Source organism: Acromyrmex echinatior, chromosome 5 (genome assembly GCF_024713525.1).
Source record: "Acromyrmex echinatior isolate Ae372 chromosome 5, ASM2471352v2, whole genome shotgun sequence".
Classification (NCBI taxonomy): domain Eukaryota; kingdom Metazoa; phylum Arthropoda; class Insecta; order Hymenoptera; family Formicidae; genus Acromyrmex; species Acromyrmex echinatior.
Genome location: NC_141856.1, coordinates 9,245,795 through 9,258,111, shown reverse-complemented (window position 1 = coordinate 9,258,111; position 12,317 = coordinate 9,245,795). Strand labels below are relative to the sequence as shown.

General features: G+C 37.6%; 1 protein-coding gene across 8 annotated transcripts in view; it reads left to right on the top strand.

The window, feature by feature from the left end:
* pdm3 (POU-domain protein pdm3) overlaps positions 1 to 12,317 on the top strand; it is a 164,120-nt gene that overhangs the window by 148,284 nt on the left and 3,519 nt on the right. For 4 of the 8 annotated variants that reach the window (XM_087406170.1, XM_087406174.1, XM_087406168.1 and 1 more), the window contains 7 exons: positions 1,228 to 1,389; positions 3,130 to 3,383; positions 4,171 to 4,390; positions 6,682 to 6,862; positions 7,593 to 7,649; positions 8,519 to 8,602; positions 12,051 to 12,202. In XM_087406170.1, the coding sequence (XP_087262296.1) occupies positions 1,228 to 1,389; positions 3,130 to 3,383; positions 4,171 to 4,390; positions 6,682 to 6,862; positions 7,593 to 7,649; positions 8,519 to 8,602; positions 12,051 to 12,202 (1,110 nt within the window). The remainder of the gene's footprint in view (positions 1 to 1,227; positions 1,390 to 3,129; positions 3,384 to 4,170; positions 4,391 to 6,681; positions 6,863 to 7,592; positions 7,650 to 8,518; positions 8,603 to 12,050; positions 12,203 to 12,317) is intronic. The other 4 variants (XM_087406169.1, XM_087406171.1, XM_087406173.1 and 1 more) reach the window with 4 other exon arrangements.

Here is a 12,317-nt window from a genome sequence, read left to right as displayed (position 1 = left end):
AGAGAGAGAGAGAGAGAGAGAGAGAGAGAGAGAGAGAGAGAGAGAGATAGCATGAGCAGAGGACGAGAGGCAGAACTTTGGGATTCCGCCTAAGTGGATTGAAGTTCGTGGATATGGACCGGCCGCGGTAGGATGACGAGTTACGTGGCGGCAAATAATGTTTGCACTGCTTTTCGACTCAATCGATGGTAACTGACTAACGCTCGATTGGTCTCTGATAGACATCGAGTGTCGGCGAGGATGAGTCGAGGAGTGCTTGAAAGTGCGGTCAATAGGTTGTCGTTCATAGAAATTATTGTCCGCAGGAATGTCCGCGGCTTTATTTAAAATGATATCAGCCGTCCGAGATTTTATCGTGTGAACGATTAAGATCCAAAAAGCGACGAAGATTAAAATACACGGGAGGTCATGTACGCCTTGATTCGTTGAAAATGGAAATAACATCATCCGCGAATCGTTCTTTATATCAGATATAAATAAATCTCCGATATTCCTAAAAATGTGGAAGAGACTTCTTTACTTTTAGTAGACGATGGCGTGTTAACGAAAAGCAAATATTGAATTGCTACCGTAAATATTATATTGCTATGCTTCGATGAATAAAATATTTTCAAATCATTACACTCTTGTCAGAGTCAGTGATCAACAGTGGAAGTATTGACGACACATTATCATTCGGTAACGTTTGAACTGCACGTTAATCGGATTGTCGGTTGACCTTACCTCAGAATGTGAAACTTTTATGGCTGTTCGGAATACGGGATTTGCTTAGCTTAGCTGTAGGTGGCAACACGGGTACGTACTCATGATCAGTAATCATATTAAGCGCGTGTACAGGGTAATCAGATTAGCGGAGCTGGAGGTAATCCCGAAACTATTCTAAGTATGATTAGGCGTCCTTCTCGCAGCGCAGTCCAGTACCAGTACCTGTACCCACTATTAAGATGACGATAATAGTTTGCCAACTACGCTAGCCTGCGAGGTTACCTGCCCTATGGGTTGCCTAATAATCCTTCTATGAGACTCTGATAACTTTACTACCCATCCTGGATCAACGACGCGTGGACTATGTTCATAATAGAAATGAAGTATCTATTGATTTGAAATATGATCATATAATATTATCGAGGGCTACTGTAAAATCAATTATCTTTGTCATCCTCTATCTTGGAATAATTTTCTGTCAGAGAAACACATTCATTTTGAAAAATGTTTCTCATTTCTTAGGTATCGCTACCCAAACCATTTTGACTATACCAGTCAGTCACGTTACGAACAATCAAATGGTGAATTTGGCGCTCAGTAATGGACAAGTAGTTTCTACGACACTGGCGAATCTCCAATCTCTAGCTCAACCGCAAAATATGCTTAATACGCCTACGAGCAATGGTAAGTTCAATATTAATCTATTTATAAGATTTTCCTGTACCGTGTATTCGATGTAACCGTTTAATATAATATCACTGCGCGTGCTCTTCGTCGAGATACTACCATGTCCCCTGATCCATCTTTACGCGCGTCACGATATAAATATAATTTTGCTTCTACGAAGCTATATAAAATATTTTAATATATTTTAACTACTTCGTTGAAATTATTACAAAGTCATCATAAGATTAAATTATTATTTTTATCCTTCTTATAAAATTTAATAAAATGTATTTACATGTACATAAAATAAATGATCTTTTGCATCTGCTAAATCTATCGCAATATCAAATGTTGAATGTTTAATTCTTCAAAAACAAAATATTTCAGAGACGCGTTTTGTGTAATTGGAAGTCAGCAGTAATAAGCATTGTAGTTGATTTTTCTTAAAAATCGCGTAAATATTAAGGAATTTTATCGAATGATTTCAGAATATATAATTGGTAATAATGGAGATATAGAATTTTATAAAATATTCATGTAAAATCATTAATTATTTCATAGATAAATTAGAAATAAGAAACGCTGAGCACATATATGCATCACACTCGCTAGAGATGAACGATTTTGAATCGATCTCCTGAAAAAGCGATTCTTTTGCAATCGAGGTGCCATTTGATGCTTGTAATGCACTTGGAATCATTTCATCCTTGTTATTCATGAAATGTTAAACAAGAACAAATGAGACTCGCAAAAATGATACTCGCAAGTGTGTGAGTGTCAAGTGAAACGCATAAAATAATTCTTAATTTATTAAAACACAATATTATGACTTTCATTACTATTGCGAAAATTTTGCAATGCAGCTAAATTGTGCATTGAATAATTAATTTATGATCAAATGTTGAACTTGTATGCAGTTTCAGCATCATTTCGTTCACGTAGATAGTTAAAAAATAATTATGTGATAGATAAAAAAAATAATTCTTATAAAAATCTTTTCTTTTCATTTTTATTCCTGTGGTTATAATATTAGATATCATTACATTTAGAATACATTATTAAACAAATGTATTCTACTGAACAATTATTGAGCTATTATTATTAAGAAAACCGAAATTTATTTACCACGATTAATACGATACATTAAATTATAAATTAAGCGATAAAAATTTTTCGAATAAGAATGCAGAAAGACAAAAAAATAAATCCAAATATTCACAACGCATTCTGGGCGTGCAAAGAATTGATTCTTCAAAAGATCGATTCAAAATCACCTATCCATAAGTCTACAGTACTCAAAATGTTAAATTGCTTCTTTATTAAACAAAAATTTTTCACAATAAATTACATTATTTACAGTTCTTAAGATGTTTATATTATTTACACCAATTATTAATATCTGAGATACTTACTAGCATAAAAAATTATTAAATTACTTATCAATATCAATTTAATATGTGATGTTACTACTCTAATTTAGTTCATAATCGCGTTTCAAGACCGAAAAAAATTTTGGCGTGCGACTTGCGAAATTGGATATGTACATTAACTCTGAAATATTTAAGCACTATACATAAGATCCGCTTTAAGTTATTTCTATTAATTAAAAATATTTATAATAGTCGACATCATTTCTTCATGATAACGTATTCAATGAAAATGTGTGTATAATTTCAGTTGTCACAATTGTTGCATTTACATTGCGATTAACCCAACATCGGATGTCGTACTATGCGTGTTTACTTGTCCTTTTATCAGTTCCCACGAGCCCCAGCTTGGCATCGGGATTAGGGCTGAACCCTGCCGCTTTGCCGCATCTTCTAAGCAATAGTTCGGCGAGCCAACAACTTCTGAGCGCGATGCAGCCGCAGCAACTGCTTCAGGCTGCCCAGGCGGCACAAGCGCAAGCAGCGCAGGCTGTACAGGCCGTTCAGGCTTCTCAGCAACCGCTTTTAACGACATCGCCTCAACAGCACAGCCACCGACACACCTCGCATATAAATCATTACACAGTACGTATGACTCGCCCTTTCCAACATCGTTCTTTTAAATATAGATAGTAAATTTATCAGTAATATGAGAAATATTAATAAACGATAGAAATATTTTAAGATTTAGAGTCGATGCTATTTTTCCCATAAAGCTATAATAATTTTGCATTTATTATAAAATAATTAGCTTTATATAATTATGTAGCTATTTTTGCTAGATATAAAATAGTAAAATTCTTCATGTCATGCTATCAACGAAATTGATAGACATATCATTGCTTGTTAAAATAGCAATGTTTTTCTTTTACAATAAGCTTCATATTTTCATGATATCGCGTATATAGTTGTATTGTTTTTAAAAACCGTATGCACGTTTCACGTTTTATCTCACTAGTGGCCGTACGATACGTGTTATTCACTTTCTCAATAATTTCAACTATAACCGTTAGTGTAGTTAACTTTCCATCAACGAATAACACTGCGCCATATGAATCAAAGAGAATAAATACCTCCTCTTTTCCATTTTTTTTCTAATGATGTAAACGGATTTCTATCGAATCGCGATGCACAGTCAAACGCGCGAAGTAAACTTACTGGCAAGATTAGCGAAGCAACCAATAATTCTCAGCACTGAATGATCTCGTTAAGAAAGTATTCCGTATTGGCGGCATCTTTCCACTAATTAAACTTTAAAGTGTCTCGATTCGAGGTTCTGTCTCATTATTAAATGCATAATTGACGTGGAAGAGGAGCGCTCTCATCCCCAGTGAGCTACTAATCCGTCCCTACTATCGCATTGTGTTCATAGCCGACGGAAAAACATCACAGGGACAGACCGGAGCAGTCATCGCCATTGAATGAATCCGTGGTGTCCGCTGCATCCGCTTTGAACAGATTGGCCGCTAGCAATGGCGAGATCACTATCACGACGACACACGGACCTGGCGGTGCTGGGGTAAAGGCTTCTCCGAGCAGTATGCATAGTCCAATAAAGGAAGAGGAGGATGATCTCTTGAACGATTCACCGAGTAAGATATAGTTTATTTCCTTTTTCTTACTGTGATATTAACGTATGAATCGAAAGTAGGAATGATCTGTGTCAATTGGTTTTATGGTACTTGATAGAGCATTTAAAACGATGTCCACATCGCGCGCGTAAATGATAATCGTGCTATGCCTTCGGGGGTAGCCGTGTTATTTCTTGACAGCTTTTAATTACAATTTTCGCTGGAGACACCATCTTCCTATAACGCAATCACTTGCTTATACGAAGCACACTCGCTAATGTCGACAAGCGATTGCATGCATAATGATCACTTTTAAAGAAGCAATTACCACATGCAAAAGCGCTCTTTATCTTTATCTTGCCAGGTTGTCACATTCTGACAATATTTTTGACAAGGTGTTAATCTTCCGGCCGCATGCAACTCTGCAAGCGTATATCTCTGAAAATTGAAGTACACCTTCAATTTTTTCTAATGATCGGTCGCTTAAATAGCATTTCTCCTGACAATATTTACGAAACGTTACTGTCACTGGAAGGAACGATTTAATGTTTAACTTGTATTTGAACTTGGAAAATAACATTTCGAACTAGCATCGATCGTAGAATGCTTGACAAGTGTAATAGGATATCGTATACTAGACTCATTATATAAATATACGGGGCATTAGTTCGTTCCTTACTGCCTTCTAGGAAGCCATAAAGATTCCAGCAGCGCGCGTAACCTCGTGTTGGCTGACAATAATTTTAATAACTCACAATCATCGCGTAGACTGGCACTTCGTCATCCTGACGCGGTGGAATAATCATTCGACGCGTGAAGCCTAACGATTCTCAATTGCTAGTGTCAGATGCGAGTATTATCTCATAAATATTTGCCTTTGTTAACTCTTCTCCGATAGAATTTCAGAGATAGAATTTCTCGCGTAGAGATCAGGAAAAACGATCTTGTAATTAAAATATATATTATTGTATATAAACAGTTTTCTAATTTTTCTATTATTATTTTGTATATAGTACGAGCAGAAACCACGTTAAACAACGTATTTTAAATGTTGAGTTCTGATATTTATACACTTCGTTATTAGCTTTAATGATTATTAGTGATTATCTTTTACATCTCTTATTTATTTTATTTATGCAATTTGTAATACGTACAAAACTAAGAAACTAGTCCAATAATCATAATTATGATCAAAGCCATAATCATTTAACGTTGTGAACTGAACAGCGGTGAATACTTCGCTCTTGATATTCTTATTCCTTTATTTATCGTGTCATGGTCGAGTCATATAACTTGCTCACAGCTTTTTGTTTGAAGCGCGCAAAGTACTCGGTGCCTTGATCAGAAATTAACGATCGTAGAAACACCGTCGCGGAAGAAAGACTTAGTTTATTACGCGACACAGAAACCAGGCGAACTGGTCGAGATTACGGAGTATGTGGGTATTTCTATTGCGTTCGTATACATTCGGGTGACAGATTTATGAGAGAAATCGGTGGTAGCTGCTTTAACGAAGCCGCCTGATGTCATTAGGCAATCTTCTTACCGGAGCTCCGTTCCGATCAATTGAAATGAGCTTTCGTATAATCGATAGTGAATCTAATCTGCTTAAAATGTACTAATCTTCTCGAAATGTAGGTGACTTGGAACAATGCAGGAACAATATGTACTTTTATTAAATTCAGTCGTGATATCCATCCATATCCATCCATGAGTTACTAAAAACTGTTTAAATTTTAAATTTTATTTAGTGACTCATGAATGGATACCACAACTGAATTTAACAAAAATACATGCTGTCCCAAGTTCCCTACACTGTCCCAAGTCACCTACATTTGCGATATTAGAATTACTGTAAAACTGATCATGCACGACGCAAAACTTGCTTATCGTGTAATCCTTGAACTACGAATATTTATTTCATTCATGACCAGCTCAGTTGTATCGTTTCCATAATTAACTCGCAACGCGCGATTCATATATTTACTCAAGAATTTATCGATTTTATTATATTTTATAGAACAGGGAAGTGTTAGATATAGTTCTTAAAATAAAAAAATAAAGAAATTCGAGATAAGATTAAGAATATCCGAAGCTTTTAAATGCTTAGGTCACTGCTAATTCATTTAGAATTAAGCATGATACTAGATTTATTGTAATATCTTACCACGAAAAATCCGGCGATTTGTAATGATTTTTATACTTTTATACTATTATTATCTGATCGTGATGAGAATAGACCGAGGTGAAGAATAGAAGATGAAGAAGAATAGAAGAATTGAAGTAAAGAATAGAATGAATTTTTATTACAGATCAACCAACGATCAATGAGGCCACTAATAACGTAGTCGATGGGATCAATTTGGATGAGATCAAGGAGTTCGCCAAGGTCTTTAAGCTGCGCAGACTGTCTCTGGGTCTGACACAGACCCAAGTTGGTCAGGCTCTGAGTGTCACTGAGGGCCCCGCATACAGCCAAAGTGCCATATGCAGGTTAGTTGTCGCTACAGCGTCCTCCTCGCGTTCGTCGAAACAGACGTCGCTAATGAGAATTCAATAATATGATAGAATGTAAAACGACAGTGTGCCAGGTCACTGGAAATGGCGTAGAAAGGGTTGAGATTTGTTCAGAGTAACAAAAACAGATAGTTATCCGTGTTCGATGGCCTTGTAACAGCATTTTCCGTTAGGAATGAACGCCCGAACGTAAAGTTAAGAGAATCTTGAAGCAATTTTATGTTTTTATTTTTCTTCTTTACATGGTATACTCAGCAAAATTATTTTTTACGCCTTTTTTCATTATTTAGTATTTGTCGCAATTTGAAATTCAATGGAGTCTAATATAATTATCGCAGGTGCATTATCCAATTTTGAGGTGCCATGAGAAACTTATTTATACCGTAATCCACCACGATGGTTCCTGATTTATGCTACAATTTAATTTAAATCGAGTTATTAAAATTACTCGTAAAATAAAAATTACTTATTTACAGAAATTTTACAAATTTGTTATATTACTGAACGTATAATACTTGATACTTAAATTTTCGTGGCTGTAGGGTTCCGTTATTTACCCTCTTCGTCATTTCCGATCGAGCGTATCTTCGAAATGCGAATGGGAACCACCGTGGTAATGCCGGTAGCAAGCAAAGAGAAAATGTTTATATCTCTTAGAAAATTCTTATCGTATCAACTAACATAAGCATTGGTGATTGTTCCCCAGTGCCCTGGCTACCCAGATGTACGCTGCCTCGCAGATTGCCTCTCAGCAGCAAGCTACGTACGTTCACCCCTCCATGCTACTTAATTTACCTAAAAATCTAAAACTCTAAAATCCTTTAAGAAACCGCAGTTATACCCAATGGAAAATTGTGCACGAATTTTCCAACGATCTTGAAAAAGGAGGTTAAGAAATAGTACAATCTAATTAATTCACCATGTTAAAATCAACGATGCATATCGTCTAAAATAAGACAGACACCTCAGTCGTCTTTCTCTCTTCCTCTTCTCTATTTGCGTTCGACTGATTTGCGATCAGGCCTCTCCCGCTTAGAACTGGCAGGCATATTTGGGTATAGCTGCACAAGCACTCTCACTAATTTCTAATTCCGTTCGGAAAAGAGATGCGAAAGGAGCACTTCTAAAATTAACTCTCTTCGAGCCAGGGCATTGGCAAACTTGGGCATGATGTCGCCAACGCGCTAAGAATAAAAGAATAGAATGAAACCGAGAATTTTTAACGTTCGCCGAGTTTAAGCTCCGGATCGTTTCATCGAGAATTGCGGGATCGGATTCATTTCGCTCGCTCGCACAACAAGTGTTTGCGCAGCGCGTTGGCAACATCATACACGGCATCACCAAACCTTAAAGCATGCACGCATTGTCAATGTCCTGTTATTGAATCAATGCATGCCTCTTAGTGCTCCTTTAGTGGGACAAAGACGTAAGGGCGAAAAGCAAATGTTCAAAGAAAATTTAAATGAAGTTTTGAATTTTTTTTAAGCATTTCGATATACATATTATTCAATATATTACGTTAGAATTTATCTTTTTACGTCCTTGTCGTCTTTTCTCGACACATTATTCCCTTTATCAATTGCCCGAAAAATAGAAGCAAGAAAATGGACCAAGCCTTATTCTTGGCTTTAGATTCGAAAAGCTGGACATTACGCCGAAAAGCGCGCAGAAAATTAAGCCTGTTCTCGAGAGGTGGATGAAGGAGGCAGAAGAGAGGTGAGTAATATTCCTACGATACTTTAAGAAATATCGCACAGATACCGTGAGAAATTTTGTTTTTTTTTTTTTTTTCAAAAAAGATCAACATGTATTTATGTCGGAAGAGTATCATAAATGCAACGTTCCTTTCGACGTGCTATATAAACACTCTATAATTAATATAAATAATAACTAGAATTCTCTTATCGAAGAGAGAGAGAGAGGGAGAGAGAGAGAGAGAGAGAGAGAGAGAGAGAGAGAGAGAGAGAGAGAGAGAAAGAGAGAGAGAGAGAAAGAGAGACTTTCTCGGCTGCAAGTCAAGTTTTAACGTTGTATTTCTGATACATGATTATTTCGCAATCGTCCAGCGCGGCCTCGACTTCGCGTCTGCGCGTCGGTGCGAGAGCGTGCGAACGCGTGCGTGCTAATTGGTAATTCGCTAATTGAATTCACCTGATTAATTGCGGATCCGCATTTAATAAATATGTGGAATGTTAATTAGAATGGGAGAAACCGTTACCGCACGATCGCGAGGCGGCTACTCGTTCGCGGCAGCAACGCAATGCGGTGGCTTTACTGTGACGCGAAAGATACTCCCTAAGCTTCTCGAGCTACGTATCCAGAAGGTGTAAATTTTACGAGATGATAAAATCTAATGAACTTTAGACCGTGAGCTAATCAGGAATCCGTGTAGTCGTACGACGATTAAAACGCACTGCGATACGATTTTGACGTCAAAGAGCGCTAAGACACTCTTCACTCTTGCAGCAATTTTTTAAAAATATGATTGGATATTAAATTTATCACAGTTAAAACAGTTAGTATCTACATTATTATTATTATTATTGACTTGTGTATTTCTTATTTCTATTTACAATTATCGCGATTTTTATGTTAATCCAAAGAAGCTAAATATTATTCAGTTTATATTCAGTTTCCCGTTTAGATTAACGTTTAGATACGACGGTAATTTCTCTATAAAGTATTAGAGTATAAAAAATTATGCATGCAATTTGAACTGTCACATTCAGTGCTAAATATAAGAAATATGAATATAAATACACAGATCTGCAAGACGTGCTTGCCAAGTTTCGTGCCTATATTTACAATTGCGAGAATAAGTCAATTAGAATAAGAAATACGACTATATTAAACTTACGAATATAAACAGCAGCGTTTATTCGCATAAAAGCAAATGCTTGGCGATTGTTCGGAAATAAAATATCGCAACGTCTTCGGCCCATGAAAGAAAAATCGGCACGGAAGCGCATCGTAGAATAATCGAATGATTCGATGACGGAAGCGATATCGGTACGATCGTTTCTCTCTTCACGAGAGCAAGCCGGCTTAACAATGACCCATCCTGCATTCGCGCGGCGTAGAGCTAAGCGTCGACCGTGTGCCGGCCGCGTCCGGGAAAAATGAAAGCGGCTAGTTTATGCGGTGCACGTGCACGATTTATCTGCCGAGTAATTAAACTGTGGACTAATTAAAATCAGGTTTCTGATGTACCTCTCCTCCGACGTCGCTCCTCCTACCTACAGGCTACACGCCACCGCCGTCACCTCGCTCTTACCCGCAGCGGCATCGCGACGCTCTCTCTGTCATTCCTTCCGCTCACGCAGCCTCTATTTCTCCATCTTCCTTCTACTTTCATCTTTCTTCTTCCTTTCATGCTCGTTCAAGCCTCTCCGCCCATGGTCTCTCCCTCTACCTCACACTTGTACGCAACAACGACGTGTAACACCCACGCACGAGCTTACACGCAGCTTTCACGTTCCCTCGCGTATTAACTCACGTTTATTTCTCTCCTCTTTCTTCGCCTTCCTTTTCTATCCCTTCTTATGCCTGGCGTTGTTTCTACATTGCGTTCACCGGTCACTAACGCATACCAACGGCGTGGCATCCAAACCCCCGTCGAATCGTCGCGTCGCGTCGCGTCGCGTCGTGTCGCGTCGCGTCGCGTCGCATCGGTTCTTCGCGCTCTCACCGACTTCTCCATTAGCATATTGTTTTCGCGAATTCGACGAAATATTACCGCGCGATGCTAATGGCCCGCCGTGTACTTTTTTCGACTCGACAGTTGGTCATTCGGAGTTAAATTAAAAACATAAATTTTGAGCCGGCACCGCGACGTACCTATGACCGTACCACCATCGAGGCTCCCCGACCCCGCAGCCACACTGTACCCACTTCTCATCGCTCACCCGGGAGTCCCAACGGAAGTTCTCCTGTTTACTGTCGCGGCCGCGAGCTTTTTCCATGTCGTTCCCCGCACCGCATCCACCCGATAATACTACCGTCAAATGAAATTATGTCGACTAGTCGCCCGACGCCAAAAAAGTTTGCGTACTCTCGACTCGAGACTCTCGAGATCGGATCTTTTCTAATGTAAATTTCTTTTAAGTCGTTTGGACCAAATCAATAAGTTGAAATGATGGCCAAACTGTCGCATTAGATGATATAACCGGCATTGATTTTTCAATGATAGATTTATAGTTATTATAAATTAATATCTTGTCTTAATTTAATTAGAAAAAATGACTGAAAAATATAATGAATATCAATCTCGTTATTATTCGATAATTAATGCAATTATTAAAAATTTTGTATTCACTCGATTCTATCCTGTTCTTTGAGCAGTAAGAATAATAAACTTAAGCAAACAGAAATGTATTCATATTGGCAAATAATTCTTATAAGAATATCTAATTTAATTATAAAGAACTATGATTATAATATCCTTAATAATTGTACATAGAAATTACAATAATGATATTGATAATAATAAAAATGCATGGAAAAATCGAAGCACTTGATTATATCTTCTTAATATTGAAGAATTGTGGAAATGGAAGATATTTCTGAGATTGCACGATTTAATGAGCTTGGATAACGAATGAAATGAAGATTTGAGTTTGAAAGCGTCACGGCTATTCGATCGCTAATTTTATTTGAGTCGACGTCGACACCATCGGGCATCGCTGCCGCCACCGTGAGTTCTGTTTCGCGATACGTGGAGTAAGTTCGACTCGTGAATCAACCCGAGTGTGTACTCGGGGAAAAATCCAATACCGGACGGGATATTTGCGACCGAACGTGTCCGAGCACGAATATCGTGACGCCGGTGATTTCCTTTTTTAATCAGTATCCTATTTCGCGCTAACGTAATTACGAACGTGCAAAACAGTAAACAGAATTATTTTTTTTTAATATTGGATTTATAACAATATTTCGTAAACCACAGGAGAAATTTTGAGCTCGATGTAGACTTACGGACGTAATTAATTATTATAAAAATATGACGATTAACCCGTCAGATTTTTAAACGGGATCCTATTTCGCGATTCATAATTGTAACAAGTAGGGACATATATAATATATTTTTTCGTGAAAGTATAATGCGCGCCGGTAACGTTAATAATAAACGTCAGTGATGAAATCTTCCGAATTTGAGCAAGAGTAGTGCATCTGATTCCAGGTACAAGAGCGGCGTTAATCATCTGACGGACTTCATCGGGGTTGAACCGAGCAAGAAGCGAAAACGGCGGACTTCCTTCACGCCTCAGGCTTTGGAATTGCTGAACGCACATTTTGACAGGAATACTCATCCTACTGGTTAGTTATGTTTTATGTCTATCTGCTATAATTAAGTCTTTTGCTATTAGAAGAATCTTATTAGTTCTTCTTCGGAGCAATTTTGCGTATTTTAATACATTAAAAGTTTCTATTC